The following is a 21,151-nucleotide window of genomic DNA, read 5'->3' on the forward strand; positions in this document are numbered from 1 at the left end:
GGGATGTGACCTTAGTAAGGTGTTACAATCCCACCCTAATGCACTTTAACATAAAATTACAATCGCAAATACTGGGAATCGTGGCCTAACCAAGTTGACACATATTTTGGGGGACACAATTCAGTCTATGTCTACATACACTTTAATTCTCACAAATCATCTTATGATAGAGGTAGTATTCTTCCCATTTTCTGTAGGAGAATATTATCTTCAATAACTCGAACTATATTAAAATCTTTTCACCTGTAATATATTCCAAGGGTAGGGTTACAAAGTCACCAGAGTACTTACGGTTCAAAATAACCTCACTAGCTTATTTACTAAAGGTATCTTGATTCCAGTTCTGATTTAACAACACATTCTTTTGGACTGTGTACCATTGGGTAATTTGCCTTATTAACTGTTCATTTACTTCTTCATTGATTTTCTTGACTATATTTTATTAAGGGAAAATGGAAAACATGCAATTTGATATATTAGTTGAGTTAATATTTTTAGAAGTTTTTTGAATGGCATCGTAATCCAGATTTGGTATTTTGTTTAAAATGAAAATGCAATGTAACAGTGAAAGAAATTGAGAAATGTCCCAGGGAGTAATCCCCACAGTAAAACGGTAAGTCTGAACAGTTTCATGAATGAGTTATTTTAAATTTTAATGAACTATTTAAACAGTTTCAATTAAGAGAGAAATCTCCTGGGTCATTCTCACAAAGCCATTTACAACGCTGATTCCAAAATTGGCACACGTTAACAATAGGCTAATCTCAAAATGAATAGTTTGTTTAAATATAGTAATAAGAGCTAACACTTACGGTCTCTTACCCTCGCTAGGCCCTATTTGTGACATGGATTTTCTTGTGAGCCTCGTAATAACCCTGTACAGTATGGCAACTGTTGTTTGTTTTGTGCCGGGCTATGGATATCTGTTACACAATTCTTGTTTTAATACATCAATACCTGAAGTCGTTTAGAATGTTCTTCGGATATTGGTAGTAACTGGTAGCTGTTGGGGAGCAGAACTTTATGGGGAGAGGGACAGTAATAATGTTTTATACTTCTGGAATCTGAATATGTTCATGTATTACCTATTCCCAGAAATATATATTTTTTTAATGTACTGTGGGAGCTTGTTTCAAAGGATATCAATTTTGATTTATTTTGTTCACCAGTCACCCCAGTTTCTTTGTGTGTATGTCCACATAGATGTGTTGGGTCTAGAGATTGCCTTTGGTTTTATTATGGTTTATATAAGGTGATAAAGGAATACCACTACAGTATTTAATCTGGTTCCGGCCCCCTCCTCCCCGCTGTTCTGCTTCCACTTCTGCCTCAGAACAGTGCTGAGAGCCGAGTGAAGCTGAAAAGAATTGAAGACATTTTGAAGTTCTTTTTCTCCCATCAGATAGACCTCTGTTTTTTATACTTCTTATTGAAATATAGCTTATATGCAAAAATAGACAGAATTCCTAAGTGTACAGCTTGATAATTTTCACAAAGAGAAAACATATGTATCCAACTTTTGCTTCTAATTGAAGCTAATGGCCATTGTTGACTGTAAATGGTTAAGTCTGTTCCCCAATTGTCTGAAAGGACTATTCTCATTTCAAAGGAAAAAAAAAATGCCCCTCAACGTGAGATTATAGTAAACCAACTTTTAAGAGTGTTTATTTCTGTCTAAATCAAATACTGAGGGACTTCATCATCAAACTGTTATATTGGTATATGCCATGAGTATATCAAGTAATGTTTCTTAATTCATATAACAACCTTTGAAGATGTTATTATTCCTAATTTAGATGGACAGGAAACTAAAGCTTAGAGGGGCTGTATAGTTTGCCTGAGTTCAAACACTCAGGACAAAGTAGAGTCTGCACTTAGACAGCATCCATCTGACTCCAGAGCCCAGCACTGGTGTTACGCCCTGTTTTCACCATGTGTACATAGAGTGTGTTTGCTGCGTGGGAAAATATTCAGATTGTGTCATGATACAGTGAAGTGTTAGTTTTTTGTTTTTGATTTTAAGAATAAGTCAGAGGACCTCAAAAAAGTGTCTTCACAGGATGAGGCTTTGGGGCAGCAGTCTGGTTGGCAGGCAGGGCACAGAAATTTGTCTCAAAAATGTGTATAGGAAGTATACTGTTTAGTTTGTATGTGTATTAGAACGACCTTGGAGTGGGGAGAGCTATTTAAGATTATTTAAGATTATCAGAGAACCGTAAGCCCTGGTGGTGCTGTGGATAAGTGCTCAGCTGCTATCCGGAGGATCCGTGGTTTGAACTCACCAGCCACTCGGCAAGAGAAACAAAAACCAAACCCATTGCCATCAAGTCCATTCTGACTCATAGTGACCCTTTATGCTTCCGTAAAGATTACAGCCTTGGAAACCCCACAGGACAGCCCTACCCTGTCTTATAGTGTTGCTATGAGTAGGAATCGACTTGGGGGCACCTAACAATGACAACATGAGGAGCCCTGAGGTGCCCTGGTGGCACAATTGTTAAGCGCTGCTAACCAAGAGGTTGGCAGTTCGAACCCACCCAGAGGCTCTGCAGGAGAAAGACCTGGCAATCTGCTCCAGTAAAGATTAAAAAAAAAAAAAAAAGATTACAGCCTAGAAAACTCTATGGGACAGTTCTACTCACTGTCACATGGGGTTACTATGAGTCAGGTTGACTCAATAGCACCTAACAACAATAACAAAGGCCCCGAGGCACTCCCCATACTGCCTTGTCTTGAGACAAAGAGGTAGCTTAAATTACTTGAAAGTGTGCTGATTATGCACCTGCCCTAAAAAAAGGAATATCTGCATTCGGGAAATTTTTAAAACACTGTTTTTAACTCCCTTATTCTTCTGGAGAACATTTGCTAGGTATTTCATTTTAAGCTGTTTCATAGAGAATCTTGGCAGGATGTTTCACAACCATGTACCAGATTGAGTCTGCTTTTAGAGGAGCTTGGCAAACAAGTTATTTGAAAGCTCTCGTGCTTTTTTTTTCTTTAATCCAAAAGCCTGTTGAACAATTTTATTTCTTTATAGAGTTGAAATACTGATCCACAGTTTCTTAAATATTCTCCTAGAATTTTAGTTTGTAGTATATCGAGGGAATACACAAGTCTCCTTACTGTAGAAACTTAATTGTACTGCTCATAGATTGGTCTGTTTCCTTCTTTTTTTGACTTGATGGTATTGCCACATTTGTGATGAACCACAACAAATGGAAACTGTGTAACAGACAGTGTTGAAATTTGGGGAACTGTCTGTTTCCTACTAAAACTTGGTTTAGTTTTTATTGCTGCTAAAGAGTTTGTTAAAATTTTGCTTTCAACAAATGTTCTAAATTTACCTGCAGTTAATAGAAAAGGGAAATTGGTACGTGTGTTTTTCTTTCTGGAACAGTTAAGATCTTCAATAAAGTTACAGAGCAGTTGAAAGTCAGCCTATGACTACAGTGTACATAGTTCAGTTATAGAAACTGAGGCATTGGAAACTCTCTGATCTGTGATAGATTTTGACCCCAAGACGTTGTCCTTTAATCCTATCAATCCTATCATTTGTGATTTATTTTGGTTCTGTTCCAAAAGCAAGTGGTAAAATAGCCTTCAACTGCCAAACAGCAAAAGATCTCATAATAATCTGTTTGTTTCTTTGGCGTACTAGTGTCCCAGGCATTGGCATGAGTAATTAGAGTTGACTCAGTTTAGGGAATGCAGTCATGAATGTTGTAATTCTTTAGAGCAGTGGTGCTGAATCGCGGATGTGCATTGGAATCACCTGGGGAGCTTTAATGAAATGCCCTGGCTACACTCCCCAGAGATTCTGATTTATTTGGTCCCTTGGGGGTCCAGGTTTTGATATTTGTGGAAGTTTGCCAGTATACAGACAGGGTTGATAACCACTCAAAGAGTTGAGAGAGGTTTTCTGATTCAAATAAAAGGCACCATAGAGGAGAGGCTTTTGAGTTTGTTTCGACAGTCATTAAAAAAAAAAAAAAGTCATCAACCAAGTGGAATGCAACATTTTTGTTAGGACGGCAAAGAAATGTCCAGTACCTTCTTTTCTTTCTTTTTATTCCTTAGAATTTTTTAAAAACAGAATTTTATTTTATTGTTGTTGAGAGTACCTTCTTTTCTTGAAAGGAGGTAACAGATCTTATTGGGAGTATGGCCATTTTATGAATAGCTCTGACCTTCCTGAAGCTTCCCTTTTAAATAAACCTTGGGAAGAGGTCTGGTTAAAATTACATGGAAGAAGTGAGGTAGATAAGCAAAGAAGCTCAAAGAATAATGTCTGATCTTAATTTAGAAATAGTAACAAGATTATATATATCCTTATTGCCATAAGCCACAGAAATTATTTAGGGTAGAGGGAACCAGTTATCAAATGATAGACTTTAAATTAAATGATAGGCTTTAAATTCTGTTCCAATATTTTATTTTTTAAATCTAGGAAAACTCAGCCTTTGAAATTTTGACATGCCTCCATTTAAGAGGGAGGGAGCCAGATTTCTATGAAGAATTTTAAAATGTGTGGTTCCTTAGGTTCCTGATGATTAGCTTGAGCCAGTTGGCAATCAGTCTAGTTTAGAAGGCCGGAGTTTAGTTGGAGCTCCTGGAGTCTGCATTTTCTTTCTATTTATGGTAGTAGTGGAGAAGAGTCTTTCCAGTCACCTGAGAGGTGTTTCCTAGGTTTATTTTGTATACACAGACTCAGACCTCTTAACCTAACTATACATACTCTTATGAAGACCCAGTGTTAGTCTGTTTCTTGTGTAGAGACTAAGAGCACCCTGGATAAATTAGAGAGGAACAGTTTTGAGCGTGCATTTCCATTTCAGTGGACTGGAAAAGTATGGCCCAAGCTTTTCATGAACGGAGCAAGTGACTCAGGAGACGACTACATGGCTAAAATGGGAGTGAAACTGGGAAGGGGACTAGATAGCCTGGGGATCAAGAGTAACTGCCTATGCCCAAAAGGTTTATAAGAGACTCAGATTGGAGAAGTCCTAAAAAAGATGATACTGAAATACCCCCACCTTCAAACACAGCTCATTACCTATTCTGTTGTTCTAAACAGAGCCAAGTAAATACGCTAACAAGCCAATACTGTACCATGTTGAAGGCTGACTGTAGGACACAGGTAAAGAATATGGACACTGGTGTCAGTTCAAGTTACTGTTCTACTGCTTACTATCTGTATGGCTTGCAGTGAATTATTCACTTCCCTTGACTCAGTATCCCCCTGTATAAAATAGATATTCCAGTGTATCACCCTTGTAGGATTTTGTGATGATTAAATAAGGTGATGATCCATGTAAAGCAATAAGCAAAATGCATGGTGCATACTAAAGTGTCAATAAATGTTCACTAATGGAACAGCAGAGGCAGCAGCCACGTGGTCACTGTGCATGCCACTCTCTCCCCCATTTAGTCCATAAGAGGGAATAATCTCTTATACTGTGATGTTATGAAGCCAGTTTTGGAGCCCTTGCCTTTAAAATACATCTTAACAGAACACCAGGAACGGCCCTTAGGATCAGCCAATGCTCTTCTTTCTCTAAAGATGAGGAAATTAAGGTCACATCACAAGGGTTTGAGAAGGCCCAGGTTTTCTGGTTCACAGTCTTCTTTTTCACTGTATGTGAAACCCATTGCTACTGAGTTGATTCTGACTCATGGGGATCCTATAGGGCAGGTAGAACTTCCCCATATGGTTTCCAAGGCTGTAATCTTTATGGAAGCAGATCACCACGTCTTTCTCTCATGGAGTGGCTGGTAGGTTCGAACCACTGACCTTTTGGTTAGCAGTTGAGTGCTTAGCCACTGACCACCAGGGCTCCGAGCTACCTTCTAAATCAGAACCATGTGTTCCTTTTCATTCTTTTGTTTTTCTGTATATTTTTTTTCTGTACTTTTTTCAATTGTGGTATATATAAACAAAGCATTTGCCATTTCAGCATTTTTTTTTTTACATGTACAATTCAGTAACAATAATTACATTCATCTTGTGCCTTTTTATTCTTAATTACTTTAAAGGAAATTCATTTCTTTACTCTTTTGTGTTTATAATTTTCCTTATTAAATAGTTTAAAAATTATTAAATGTTTTGAACTGCAATTAAAATGATTGTTTAAAGCCAATAGGTTGTCTCTGTTAGGAAACAAACTGTTAGTAGTGCTTGCCTCTGGAGCGGGGGATACTGTGGTAGAAGTGGTGTTGATTATGGCGGTATCTAACAAGGTGTACCTGAGACCTGTAAATTCTGAAGAATACAATGGTCATTTCCTTCGATCCACTTAATGATTAGCAGGAATGTAGCAATAAGTATCAGTAGCTACCTGAAACTTGGGAACTATATAGATTCAGAAAAGTGTTGGGAGATATCCTTTGTGATATCCACACTCTGGTCCTTCTCCACCCAAATTTCAGTAGCCAAATAGATTTAGATAGGAATACTTCAGTTTCATTTTGGTCAAGGACAGGTCCTCCAAGTTGGGTTGGCATGCCACTGTCTCTGACTCAGTGGATGACTTTGGGCAAACTTTTTAACCCAATTCCTCATCTGTCAGTGAATGGAGATGATGGGCCCTGTTTTTACCTGGTATGTGGGGTTGTTGCAGAATAATATAAAATTGTGTGAAAATGAACTCAATCCTGGACTCATCTTTGATAGAAGATGACTAGAAGGTTAACTTAAACTCTTAAGAGAGAAGTGTTTTAACAAGCTTATGTTCATATTAGGTTGGCTTGCATATGAAGCATTAACCTCTCAAAAGAGGGAGAGGGAAGATCAAATGACTGTACTTGCCTATGACCAGTTTATATGATATTTTCTTGTCTTCACATGTGTTTTACAGTATAATTTTTGAGCCCCTAGTTTCAGTTTTAAAAGTTATGATTTGGAGACTCAGTTATTTCTGACTTATTTCCTCTTTTCTGAGACAGGAAGAAACGTTTTGAAATAAAACGATCCAAATGTGTTTTAGGGTTATTACCCATAAATTTTGAATGTAACATTCTAGTATGCGAGGATAATATCTATGTAGCACCTATAATATCGTATATTTAATTTAGGTAATTAAATCCTTATGATAGAAGTAAGCTCTAACCTTTGTGCTATATACATACCGTTTTAAACATTGAGGCTGCTTAGTTGTAATGAAACCATAAATATTTTCAGTCTAGCAGACTTTGTTGTTTGTCGTTAGGTGCTGTCGAGTCAGTTCCGACTCGTAGCGACCCTATATACAACAGAACGAAGCGCTGCCCGGTCCTGCACCATCCTCACGATCCTTGCTATATTTGAGCCCATTGTTGCAACCACCGTGTCAATCCATCTCATTGAGACTCTTACTCTTTTTCACTGACTCTCTACTCTACTGAGCATAATGTCCTCCTCCAGGGACTGGTCCCTCTTGATAACATGTCCAAAGTACGTGAGACAAAGCTTTGCCATCCTCGTTTCAAAGGAGCATTCTGGCTGTACTTCTTCCTAGACAGATTTGTTTGTTCTTCTGGCAGTCCCTGATACATTCAATATTCTTTACCAACACCATAATTCAAAGCCATCAATTCTTTTTCTATTTTCCTTATGTATTCTCCAGCTTTCACATGCATGTGAGACAATGAAAAGTACCATGGCTTGAGTCAGGTCCACCTAAGTCCTCAAGGTGGTATCTTTGTTTTTTAATACTTTAAAAGAGGTCTTTTGCAGCAGATTTGCTGAATACAATACGTTGTTTGATTTCTTGACTGCTGCTTCTATGGGTGTTGCTTATGGATCCAACTAAAATCAAATCCTTGGCAAATTCAGTTTTTTCACTGTTTATCATGATGTTGCTTATTGATCCAGTAGTGAGGATTTTTGTTTTCTTTATATTGAGGCGTAATCCGTACTGAAGGCTGTAGTCTTTGATCTTCATCAGTAAGTGCTTCAAGTCATCTTCACTTTCAGCAAGCAAGGTTGTTGTCATCTGGATAATGCAGGTTGTTAATGAGTCTTCCTCCAATCCTGATGCCCTGTTGTTCTTCATATAGTCCAGCTTCTTGGATTATTTGCTTAGCATACAGACTGAATAAGTATGGTGAAAGGATATAACCCTGACACACACCTTTCCTTATTTTAAACCACACAGTATCCCTTTGTTCTGTTTGTTTATGTACAGGTTCTGCATGGGCACAATTAAATGTTCTGGAATTCCCATTCTTCCATAATTTTGTTGTGATCCACACAGTGGAATGCCTTTGCATAGTGAATAAAGCAGAGGTAAACATCTTTGTGATATTCTCTGCTTTCAGCCAAGATCCACCTGACATAAGCAAATTTTCCTCGACTGGCTGACTTAATAAAGGAAAATAACAAAGTGACATTATTATCTATGGGCAAGAACTTTTCTTACATTTTAGAAGATACTACTTAATGGGTAAATGTTTCTTTCAGAAATACGATATTTACATAGTCTTGAAGTGTCTTTCCCACAAGGTATTAATTAATTACTAAGGGAAAAATAGTAACTTTACAGTGGAGAAACCTGGTAGATACCACCATATAATATCACCACTAATGGGATAAGTAGGTATTTTGGGCCTCCTGATATCATGCTACACAAAGCAAGGAGCAAAGTGGGTAAATTGTGCCTTCATTGCTAATTTTGTGATAAGGATCAGCACGAATCAAATCCCCAAAATGCGGGGTTGGATCCAGTTTTCACTTTCCCACTTCTCCATCCTCATCGCTAGCCACTCATGTAGCACACTCTGTCACTGACCCTAATTACCTGGAGATGGGCCAGAACTCACTAGTTAGAAGGACACTGTCTTTGAGACTGCCAAGTAGGCAGACGCCAGCTCCTACTGGCTCTCACTGCCCCTGTAGGTTTGATAATTCATTGAAACAACTCACAGAATTCACAGAGAGCACACCATGCTTACAGCTACAGATTATAGTGACGAAAAAGGTTACAAAGAGGTGCGCAGGATGATGTCTAGGAGAGTTTCTAGCATGGAGCTTCCATGTCTCAACGGGTATGCATGGTCACCAACCAGGAAGCTCATCTGAGTCTCAGGGTTCAGGGCTCTTATGGGCGTCTCCATGTGGCCATGATAGATTACATTGTGCTTCCGGAGATTTAGTCAACACCGGGCCCCTAGCTGATCCCTCCGTGGTCTGGTCAGCCCCCATTCATTAGCCTCAAGTGTGGTCCAGCTCAAAAGAACTGAAAACAAAGACCAAATTGGTTTTTGCAAGGTGATTTCACACCTTGCTGATACGCTTGAAAGACCACAAATAATTTCTGTGGTATTCCTGCCCAAAATGCATAATCTAAATCTAATCATGAGGAAATATCTTACAAACCCAAATTGAGGTACATTCTATAAAACGAATGGCCTGTATTCCTCAAGGTTGTGAAAAGTCAAAGACTGAAGAATTGGTCCCAGTTAAAGGACAAGAAACTGTCCCAGATCAATGGAGTTGTATCATGAAGAAACATAACTAAATGAAACCTATTACCATGGACTGGATTCTGAACCAAAAAAAATTTTTTTGTTTGTTATAAAGAACATGAGTGGGACAACTGGAAAAACTTGAATGAGGCCAATAGATTTGATAATAGTACTGTATGAATGTTAATTTCCTGGTTTAATAATTATACTATCTTTATGCAAGATAATATTTGTGTATTAGGAAATACACACTCATGTATTTAGTGTAAAAGGATAAATTAGAAAAAAATAATATAGAAAGAGAATGGTAAGGCAGCCATGATTAAATGTTAACATGGAATTATGGGCAAAGGGTGTATTGGAATTCTTTGTACTTTTTTTTCGTTTTGGCAACTTTTCTACGTTTGAAATTAAGCTAATGGAAATGGTAACTTAATGAAATTTGCCACCAATTAACTGTTTTTTAAGCAGATTGTTTGAAACCCTCTCTAGGTGAGTTTCTGCATTTGTAAAATGAGATGCCTGGACTCATTTTAAACATCCTTCCAGATTTAAAATTCCATGATCCTATAAATAGATGTTAGTCATAGTAACAGCAGTTATTATAAGCTAGTAATAATTTATAACCTTAGTAGATACATGCTTGATAAGGATAATAACAGAATATGAAAGTTAATTTTTCCACTTGAGTCAAAAACTGTTGTTAAACAAGGCTTGTATGTCAAGTGACAGTTTAATATTTATTAAGCTCACAAATGGTACTTTTTTTTCTGTCGTAGAATTTTTGAGATTTTATCTAATCATGCAGTTCATTTGTATGTCACTTTTTGGTTCATGCTTATGCATTAATGATATCTTTTTTTTATTTAACTGTATCTTAAAAATGTACTTTTATAGGATTTTCCAATGGAAATTTGGGTATTAAGACCCAGAGTAGATAAAGTTTATTCACTCTGAATAGATGACATATTCTTTCCAGCCTAGGATTATCAAGATACAAGTAACCGATGATGTAGAAACTAACTGATGTTCAATATCGAATAGTTTTTCTTTGCATTAATCAAAGGTAAAACTTTATTAATCTTTTTTTGTTTTCTCATCCCCACCCCCCACTTCCCGCCCCCCCCCCCCCCCCCCCCGGTCCCAGCTTGGTGATCCAGCTATTTTTCCTGCTGTAATTGTGGAACATGTTCCTGGTGCCGATATTCTCAACAGTTATGCCGGTCTAGCCTGTGTGGAAGAGCCCAATGACATGATTACTGAGAGCTCGCTGGATGTTGCTGAAGAAGAAATCATAGATGATGATGATGACGACATCACCCTTACAGGTGTGCATGCCTCTAATAGACCTCACTGCAGGATGGTTTTAGGCAGTGTGCCAGGTCTGTGGTTTTTGGAGTACAGAAAGTCTCTACCTTTGCTTAGATTTTGAGTGACTTCATTACCTGCAGAAGCTAGAGACCTGCAGGAAGAAAGGAATTACTTTTTCTTTCTCCTTTGCCTGTGTTTCATACTGCTTTCTCACCTCCCTTTTCTTCTTTCCCACATATATTGAGACAAACATGACAAGATAGGGGGCATGTAAGAGGGACTAAACCTGTTCATCTGATCAAATCTTCACTGAGCATTTCTCATATGCCTCACTCTGTATTTCTGATAAGTTGTTTGTAGGGAAGTAGGTGGGAATATTCTTTTTTTGCTGTTGCCACAGGGAGCAAAACAGGAGGCCATGATCCAAATATAAGATAAGGTCCTGGTGTTTACAGAAGATTTCTCTTCTGGTTCAGTCGGAACTAGTAGGATATTTCAAACTTGAAGGTAGACTATAGAAGTGTGAGGTGTAACCCATTGCCACTGAGTAGATTCCGACTCTTAGCGACCCTATAGAACAGAGTAGAACTTCCCCATGGAATTTGCAAGGAGAGCCTAGTGGATTCGAACAGCTGACCTTTTGGTTAGCAGCCATAGCTCTTAACCAGTACACCACCAGGGTTTCAGTAGTGGTAGTAATATTTGATAAGTTTTAGAAATTGGTACTTATATTTGTATTTTTGTACATTTAATTCATGCATCTTGTCCAGAGGCATTGGGGATATTTGAGAAGATTATTTGGAAGTAAAGGTTATTTGAATATTTAGTCTTACGTTAAAAAGTTTACCAGAAATAGGCATAATGAGGTATATCTGTAGATTTCATGGTAGCAGTTATTGTGGCTGCCTTGTTCACAGGTTTACCTCAGCATCTAGCCCAATGCCTGGTGCATAATACACATTCAATTAAGTTTTTTTGAATGAATAACTTAAGCTACTAAATATTAAAAATTTTGAAGTTATGGTAACTAGAGAAATGTAACATTTGTGGAAGAATATTAAGTTGGATTTTTCGATATAAAGTCTAGAAACAGATTCTGATCTGTTGAAGAGTTTAATATGTCATATAGGTGACATTTTAAATTAGTGGGGAAAGGGAGAATGACTAGGTATCTGTTTTGGTGGAAGAGGGAAAGAAAGTTAGATTCCTACCTTATTGTAACAAGTATCAAATTTTTTTTAATGCCAAAAAACAATATAATTAACAATAAAAGGAAAATGACAAACAGGTAAAACTATTTACAACCTACACGTGGTAAGTAAAGGGCTAATGTCCTCAATTATAGAGAGCTCCTACAAATCAGTAGCAACCTAAAATGGGCAAAGGATTTGAATAGGCAGTAGTAAGTGAAAAATACACAAGTGCCCAATGAGTATAACTAGGAAGGTTACTTTCTCTTAGTCAGCAGTTAAATACAGTATGAAATAAAAATACCATTTTCACCCATCATATGGGAAGATGACAAAAAAAAAAAAAAGATAATAAGATAAAAACCATTATGGTATAGACCAAGACACAGAGGGATAGAAATTGTGCTGACATTTTTGTCATAGCAGCAAAAGCTCAGTTTGGTTTTGTTTGTGGGTTGTCCTATGGAATCTTATAAACTAGCCAGGGATACACCAAAATAGGTACTGAAAAGACTGTGAGTTTCTATTTCTTATGCTTTTGGGAAAACGAGAGCAGCAACAGCATTTCAGGAACTTATATGATATAGGCTAGCTGTAGCTGGAGGGGAAACCCTGGTGGCTTAGTGGTTAAGTGTTCGGCTGCCAACCCAAAGGTCGGCAGTACGAATCCACGAGGCACTCCTTGGAAACCCTATGGGGCAGTTCTACCCCGTCCTATATGGCTGCTATGAGTCAGAACTGACTTGACAGCAATGTGTATGGGTAGCTAGGGGAAGGAATAGAAGATTGATTTGGAACTGAATAAATTGCAATAATGATAATCGAAGCAATAGCAATCATTTATTGAATGCTTACTATATACTAAGCTTTGTGATCATAAATGAATGATTTCTTTTATAAGGATCAACACAAAGCTGGTTCCTATGAGGCTGTCATGGATTGAATTATGTCCCACAAAAAATATGTGTATAAATTTGGCTGGGCCATAATTTCCAGTATTGTGTGGTTGTCCTCCATTTTGTGATTGTAATTTTATGTTAAAGAGCATTAGGGTGGGATTGTAACACCCTTACCCAGGTCACATTCCTGATCTAAAGTAAAGGGAGTTTCCTTGGGGTGTGGCCTGTACCACCTTTTATCTCTCAAGAGATAAAAAGGAAAGGGAAGCAAGCAGAGAGTTGGGGACCTCATATCACCAGGAAGGCAGTGCTGGGAGCAGAGTGAGTCCTTTGGACCAGGGGTCCCTGCCCAGAGAAGCTCCTAGTGGGGAGGGGGGAAGATTGATGAGAAGGCCTACAGAAAGAGAAAACCTTTCCCTGGAGCTGATGCCCCAAATTTGGACTTTTAGCCACTTTACTGTGAAGAAATATATTTCTCTTAGTTAAAGCCATCCACTTGTGGTATTTCTGTTATAGCAGCACTAGACAACTAAGAGTTGGAGGTTAAAGATGTCCCAAATGTGTAACTTTTCCAAGCTGCTGTAGCACTGCATCATCTCTAACATCAGCTACTCCCTCTCACCTGAGTACTGTCCCTCCTGTCTTTGGGTTGCCTAATTCACTGCAGCATCTCACAGAACTCAGGAACCACATAAAGGAAATGGCTCATATGGTTGTGGCTGGCGGGTCCCAGATTCGTGGGCTAGGCTTAGACTTCCCCCTGGCCCTTAGTCTCTGCCCAAAGGCACTCAGCTTTCTTGCTCCTTGGGCTGGGAATCCCACTGCGCTGTCTTCTGTGGGTCTTTCCTTCAGGTTTCTCATCTCTGGTGATGGTAGAGGCTCTCCTCTCTGTTCTGGAATTGGCTCTCTTTTAAGGCGAAGCTGACCAGTCCCCTCTGTGGGCTAGGTTATCCTATTTGCGCAACCCCACCCAATCACCTGGTTAGGAGTCACAAGACCATGGCTAGAAAGGCCACACACAGAAGTAATTAATCACACTGCAGATTGTTTTTAAAAAAACTTAATTTTGAATTATTTTTAGATTTATAGACAAGTTGCTAAAATAGTACAGAATTCCCTTATAGACCTCCTCTGGCTCCCCCAATTTAATATCTTACATAACTATTGTATGTGTCGCAAGAACAAGAAATTATCATTGGTCACAATATTATTAACTAAACCTAAGTCTTACTCAGATTTCACCAGTTTCACATTAATGTCCTTTTTCTGTCCCGGAATCCTGTCTAATATCTCATGTTCCATTTAGATGTTATTTCTCCTTAGCCTCTCCCAGGCCGTAACAGTTCCTTTGTCTTATAACTCATAACCTTGACACTTCTGAAGAGTACTGGTCATGTAGTTTGTAAGATGCCCCTCAGTTTTAGTTGTCTGATGTTTTCTCATGATTGGAATGAGGCATTTTTGGCAAGAATGCCACAAAACTGACAACTTCTCAGTGTATCATTTTAACGGGATTTTTTTTTTTTTAATGTACAGTACATTATCTTATTTAATTTTCAGAACAAAAAAAGAAAACAAGTTAGATTAAGTTAAATGACTTGCCCAAGGTCACACACCTAGTAGCAGGGCCCCCAATGATAACTTTGGCTAAGAACACCTAATTTTTGTATTGTCCTCTATTTTTTACAGAGCATTTTCTTGTTTATCGTTCAGATCAACCCAATTAAAGTTCTTTGGTACTCTAGACTGTTTTTCTCCCTTATCAATAAGGAAATTGATAACTTCAGATTAGAAGTTTCTATTCATTGTTAACTGATCTAGTGTGGAGGGATTTTTGCAGTATGTTCTGATGTAACTTCTTGAAGCCCTGGGGGAAAGCTATGCTCTCTGTAGGAAAGTTGGAAGCCTGGGCCTCCCCTGAAAGTGTTGAAATTAGTCATCAGGAAAGGCTCTGGTCTTCAGAGAGGACATTAAGAGTAGGAAAGCAGATCTTAGATCCTTAGGAGAAGGAATTACTTATTCCTTTCCCTGCTTCATTCTCTTGGGTTTAGACTTAAAGACAGCAGATAACTAGATACAGATAGGCTCCTTCCTGGAAAATAGGACTGGTGTGGAATGGGCTAAGAAAATAAGCCATATCTTGAAAACCAGATTTTCTATTTGCATGTTTCTTCTCCCTTCCTCTTTCTTATCTCCTACCCAAGCCTTTGTTTAAATCTTCCATCCTTGTCTGAGCAGTGTCATGAGAAAGGAAAGAATTCTGTAGCCCTCCTTAGTCCAGAGTGGTAGAGGGGCCAGCATGCCGCAATTGAGGAGGGAATAGTGCTGGGGGAAGAATGAGATGGGTCCTAGAAAGAACGACCTATAGGGCAGAGTAGAACTGCACCCATGGGGTTTCCAAGGCTGGTGGGTTCAAATCATCCACCTTTTGGTTAGTATTTTAGGTATGATATTAGTATTGTTGTTAATATTTTAGGTATGGTATCGGCATTGTGTTAACGTTTCTAAAATAGGTTCCTTAGTTTTTAGATACAAATGCTAAAATTTTTAGTGATAAAATAATATGATATCTTGGATTGCTTCCAGATAATTCTTTGGGCGGTGAAAAGGGTTTGGATGAAAGAAGAATGACCATATGTTGATAATTGTTGAAGCTGAGAATGGGTACATGGGGGATTCATTATACTATTCCTCGTAATTTGGATTTTGTCTGAAATTTTCAATAATAAAAAAGATTTAACGATGTTATGAATTTGAGACTAATATTGGACTGCAGCTGTCATCTGTAACCCCCAATTTTAAATTTTCATGTTCATCAAAAGTTTTATTTTTATCATTGATTTACCTCATATGAAGTTTGATACAGATTGAAGCCTATAAAGTAAAAGTACAGCGATAAAATACCGCCGTTTCTATTTATATATTGGAATTCCACCTAAGTTTTCATTTGGAAAAGGAGTTATACTGCCAGAAATTTTTTGAAAATCATTATCTATGTGGAGATTCTTCTTCCATTACCAGCATTTTGAGGATCTAAATTTGAAATTATTAAATGAGATGGTAGAAATTAAATTTCCACATATGAGAGGTAGCCATGATGACCAAATTCATTAGTTAATCTTCTTCTTAAAAAAAGTACTACTATCTGTCCCCTCTTTCAGACTTAACTCTGCCTGTTTTCACAAGGTCAAACATAATTTTTAGTAATTCATAATAATTCCAAATGTCTTTAATGAATCGTTCCCTTAGGATAATGTCAACTCTTTCTGCCCTTTGTTACTGATAGATTTTAGCTAGTTGCCAGGTCGGATGGCAAGACTTCATCTTGCGTTCTTTGAACACGTCATCAGAAGGGATCAATCACTAGAAAAGGACATCATGTTTAGTAGAGGGCCAGCAAAAACAAGAGAAACTGTTCATGAGTTGGATTGACACAGTGGCTGCGATAGTGGGCTCAAATGTACGAACAGTTGTGAGGATACAGCATAGGACTGAGCATGCTGTACATAGGGTTGCCATGAACCGACTCAATGGCAACTAACAGCATGAGTTAGAGATTTGATCCATTTAATGAAAGGCTGACATTTTCTTGTATATTTTTAAAAACCAGATATGCTTTTCTTGCTTCATGCAGGAATACTACATTTATTTTGCATTTTCTGATCTAAGCACTGAAGCTGAATGGCATAAACAAAGTTTTACAAATTAGATCTTTGATATTGAATACACTTATTTTGTCTCACTTTTTTTTTTTTTTTTTAATTTAGAAGGTAGCATGGTCTCTGTACACAGATGTGGAATGATCTCTAGTGTATATTAAGTAAAATAAAGCAGAAAAACAGAAAGCAAGGGTCAGAACATTATAAATAGTATGCTACCATCTATCCAAGACAGAGGAAAGAATATAAATGATATGTAGGCATTTGCTTATATTTAAAAAAACGAAAAGAAAAACCAGAAGCAAATAAAAATAGTTACTTACAGGATGAAGAAAGGGATAAGGATGAAAGCTAGAATTTTCTAAATATACTTTGTTTTGTGGTTCTTACTTTGGAGCCATGTAAATGTTTTAACAATTATTAAACAAAATTAAGTAGAAATGAGGGAACATAAACCAAACCAAAAACCTGTTGCAATTAAGTCCATTCCAACTCATAGCGACCCTATAGGACAGAGTAAAACTGCCCCATAGGGTTCCAATGCTGTAAATCTTTACAGAAGCAGGCTGCCACATCTTTCTCCTGAGGAGCAGCTGGTGGGTTCAAATCGCCCACCTTTTGGTTAGCAGCGGAGCATTTGACCACTACTGTACCACCAGGCTCCTGGGGGAACATATGTAATCTCTAAAAGTTGAAAGCACACTGAAACAAATGGACCTATGTTACCAAGTTGGTGGCATAACCATACAGAGAAGAATTATTTAAAGTGATTTTTAAGACTGTATTTCCTGATATTTGGGATATACACTAAGAAGCAAACAACAAAAAAATCTACCAAGGAATCTTAAATTATTTTCAGTAAATCTGTTGTTACTGCCTTTTCAAAATGTGTGTGGGTGCATGCAAATGAAAGGGATAGATATTAGTGTAATATCAAATAAATACTGAAGTTAATATCATTAGAAGCCAAGATTTAGAGTAAAATAAGAGACATACAAATGTTAAATCACGGAAGTTAAGTAAAAATTCTGTAATACTAAGTTTGAATGGTAAATGTCAGTATGAACTCATGATATATTCTTCTTTAATAAAACAAAAACATTTTCTAGCCAAACATGGGACAATTTTAGCATCAGTGAAAATAATAACTATAATGGATTAAAGCACATCTGATGTGTTTAAATCTGTGGGTTCACTATGATACTTTAAAAAAAAAAATTGGTTACTAATAGGGGATACTAGTTATTTGAAACTGATAATTAAGGGAGGGAATCAAGTATTTGTCCTGCCTTCCCTCCATGAACTATATCACTGAACAACCAAATATTAGATGAAGGGAAGTTTCTATTTATAGATATAGGTATGGTACATCAGCAGTTGTGACTACTACAAAAAGAGTCAACCAGATATTTGACCCTTCTGGTGGTTGCTATGAGTCGGAATTGACTCGATGGCACTGGGGGTTTGGATGGAAGAACACAGCATCATGTATGAAAAACATCTTCCAAAAACCAAACCCAGGGCCATCGAGTCGATTCCGACTCATAGCGACCCTATAGGACAGGGTAGAACTGCCCTGTAGAGTTTCCAAGGAGCGCCTGGTGAGTTTGAACTGCTGACCCCTTGGTTAGCAGCCATAGCACTTAACCACTACGCAACCCTCTTCCCATGAAAAAATCTTAGCCAAGAAAAATTAAACTGAAATCTGATCAAGTCTCTAGATCCAACTACCAGTTTAGAGAAATATAGGAAAAATATGTTTCTATAGTTCTCAAATGAGAAATGAGAATACGGTTTGCAAAATCTGGACTGTGGGAAACTCTAGAGAACAAACAACCTAGTTTCTTCTGCAAATAATTACAAGGGAAAAAAAGAGAGGCAGATGGTGGGTGAGTTTCACGGATTGAATTGTGTCCCCCCAAAATATGTTTCAACTTGGCTAGACCATGATTCCCGGTATCCTGTGGTTATCCTCCATTTTGTGATCTGATGTGATTGTTCTATGTATTGTAAATCCTAATCTTTGCCTGTGGTTAATGAGGCAAGATTAGGTTATGTTAAAGACGATTAGGGTGGGATGCAACACCCTTACTTAGATCATAGCCCTGGTCTTATGTAAGGGGAGTTTCACCAGGGTGTGGCCTGCATTACCTTTTATCTCACAAGAGATAAAAGGAGAGAAAATCAAGCAGAGAGAGGGGAACTTCCTACCACTAAGAAAGAAGAGCAGGGAGCAGAGCACATCCTTTGGACCTGGGGTCTCTGAGCTGAGAAGCTCCTAGACCAGGGGGAAGATTAATGGTAAGGACCTTCCCCCAGAGCCGACAGAGAGAAAGCTTTCCTCTGGAACTGGTGCCCTGAATTTGGACTTCTATCCTCCTAAACAATGAGAATAAATTTCTGTTTGCTAAAGCCATCCACTTGTGGTATTTCTCTTATAACAGCACTAGATGACTAAGGCGGTGACATAGGAATGAGAAGAAACTTAAAAAAAAAACATATCAGTCAATCAGAATGTGAAGAACTTATTTATTTTCTTATCTTTTTTTTTTTTTGTGCTTTAAGTGCAAGTTTACAGCTCAGGTTGGTTTCTCATACAAAAACTTATATACACATTGTTATGTGACCCTAACTGCTGTCCCTGTAATGTGTCAGCACACTCTTCCTTTCCACCCCGGATTTCCTGTGTCCATTTAGCCAGTTCCTGTCCCTTTTTCCTTCTCATCTTGCCTCCAGACAGGAGCTGCCCATTTAGTCTCATGTATATACTTGAACTAAGAATCACATTCTTCATGAGCATCATTTTATATCTTATAGTCTGACCTATTCTTTGAAAAGTTGGCTTTGGGAATGGTTTTAGTTCTAGGTTAACAGAGAGTCCAGGGGCCATGTCTTCTGTGGTCCTTCCAGTCTCCGTCATACCATTAAGTGTGGTCTTTTTACTGGAATTTGAGTTCTGCACCCCACTTTTCTCCTGCACCATCAGAGACTCTCTGTTGTGTTCCTTGTCAGGGCAGTCATTGGTGGTAGCCAGGCACCATCTAGTTCTTCTGGTTTCAGGCTGATGGGTTCTTTAGTTTATGTGGCCTTTTTTTGTCTCTTAGGCTAATATTTTCCTTCTGTCTTGGGGGTTCTTAATTCTCCTTTGCTCCAGGTGAGTTGGGACCAATTGGTGCATCTTAGATGGCCACTTCCAAGCTCTTAAGACCCCAGGCACCACTCGCTGAACTGGAACGCAGAACATTTTCTTAATAAACTTTCTTGTGCCAGTAGACCTAGATGTCCCTTGAAACTATGATCCCCAGACCTCCACCGCAGCTATTCTGTCCCTCAAAGTGTTTGGTTGTATCCAGGAAACTTCTTTAACTTTTGGTTTAGTCCAGTTGTACTGATTTGCGCTGTATTGTGTGTTGTGCTTCCCTTCACCTAAGATAATTCTTGTCTACTCTCTAGTTTCCTGAATACAGCCAAACACTATCTAGTTAGTAACTCTATGGGGCAGTTTTACTCTGTCCTATAGGGTCACTATGAGTTGGAATCTACTCAACAGCAAGGGGTTTGGTTTTGGGTCTAGTTAGTGAATACCTTTCTCCCTCCCTCCCCACCCTCATAACCATCAAAGAATGTTTTCTTCTGTGTTTGAACCTTGCCTTGAGTTTTTATAGTAGTGGTCTCATACGATATTTGTCCTTTTGCAAGTGACTAATTTCATTCTGCATAATGCTTTCCAGATTCCTCCATGTTATGAGATGTTTCACAGATTCGTCATTGTTCCGTGGCATTACATGGTATTCCGTTGTGTGAATATACCATAATTTGTTTATCCATTTGTCCGTTGATGGGCACCTAGGTTGTTTCCATTTTTTTGCTATTGTGAGCAGTGCTGCAGTGAACATGGGCATGCATGTATCTATCCATGTGATGGCTCTTATTTCTCTGGGATATATTCCAAGGAGTGGGATTGCTGGATCGCATGGTAGTTCTAGCGTTTTCAGGAAGTGCCAAATTGATTTCCAAAGTGGTTGTACCATTTCATATTCCCACTAGCAGTATATAAGTGTTCCAGTCTCTCCACAACCTCTCCAACATATATTATTCTGTGTGAAGAACTTAACTGAATCCTGATTCAAACAAAAAAATGTCAAAATATCCCCCTCAACTTTTGGAACCCCTCACACACCACTGCCTAACCTTTTATGATAGTTGAGACAATTAGAGATTTGATTGGCTGTTTGGTATTAAGGAAATGTTGATGTTTAGATGTTTGTGTTTTCAAAACAGAGTCCTTTTTAGAGATAGTTTGTGAAGTATTTATTGTTGAAATATTAAGATGCTTAGATTTTGCATCAAAATAATATGGGGTGGGGAGTGCATCCACACCCATCTGTCCATCTGTCAGTTTGTTGTACATGGCTGGCATGCTGCTGTGATGATGAAAGGTATGCCACTGGTATTTCAAATACCAGCAAGGTCACCCATGGTAGACAGGTTTCAGTGGAGCTTCCAGATTAAGACAGACTGGGAAGAAAGACCTGATGATCTTCTCCTGAAAATTAGCCAGTGAAAATCCTGTGAATCACAGCAGCATACGGCCTGAGATAGTGCTGGAGGATGAGCTCCCTAGGTTGGAGGACACTCAAAATGCACAGTG

General features: G+C 38.2%; 1 protein-coding gene across 2 annotated transcripts in view; it reads left to right on the top strand.

Moving 5' to 3' along the window:
* The window catches only part of ELF1 (E74 like ETS transcription factor 1), a 63,267-nt gene that overhangs the window by 11,460 nt on the left and 30,656 nt on the right, over positions 1-21,151 (top strand). For both annotated transcript variants that reach the window (XM_049853146.1, XM_049853147.1), the window contains exon 2: positions 10,589-10,769. In XM_049853146.1, the coding sequence (XP_049709103.1) occupies positions 10,589-10,769 (181 nt within the window). The remainder of the gene's footprint in view (positions 1-10,588; positions 10,770-21,151) is intronic.

The sequence above is a fragment of the Elephas maximus genome, chromosome 14, assembly GCF_024166365.1.
Source record: "Elephas maximus indicus isolate mEleMax1 chromosome 14, mEleMax1 primary haplotype, whole genome shotgun sequence".
NCBI classification, from domain to species: domain Eukaryota; kingdom Metazoa; phylum Chordata; class Mammalia; order Proboscidea; family Elephantidae; genus Elephas; species Elephas maximus.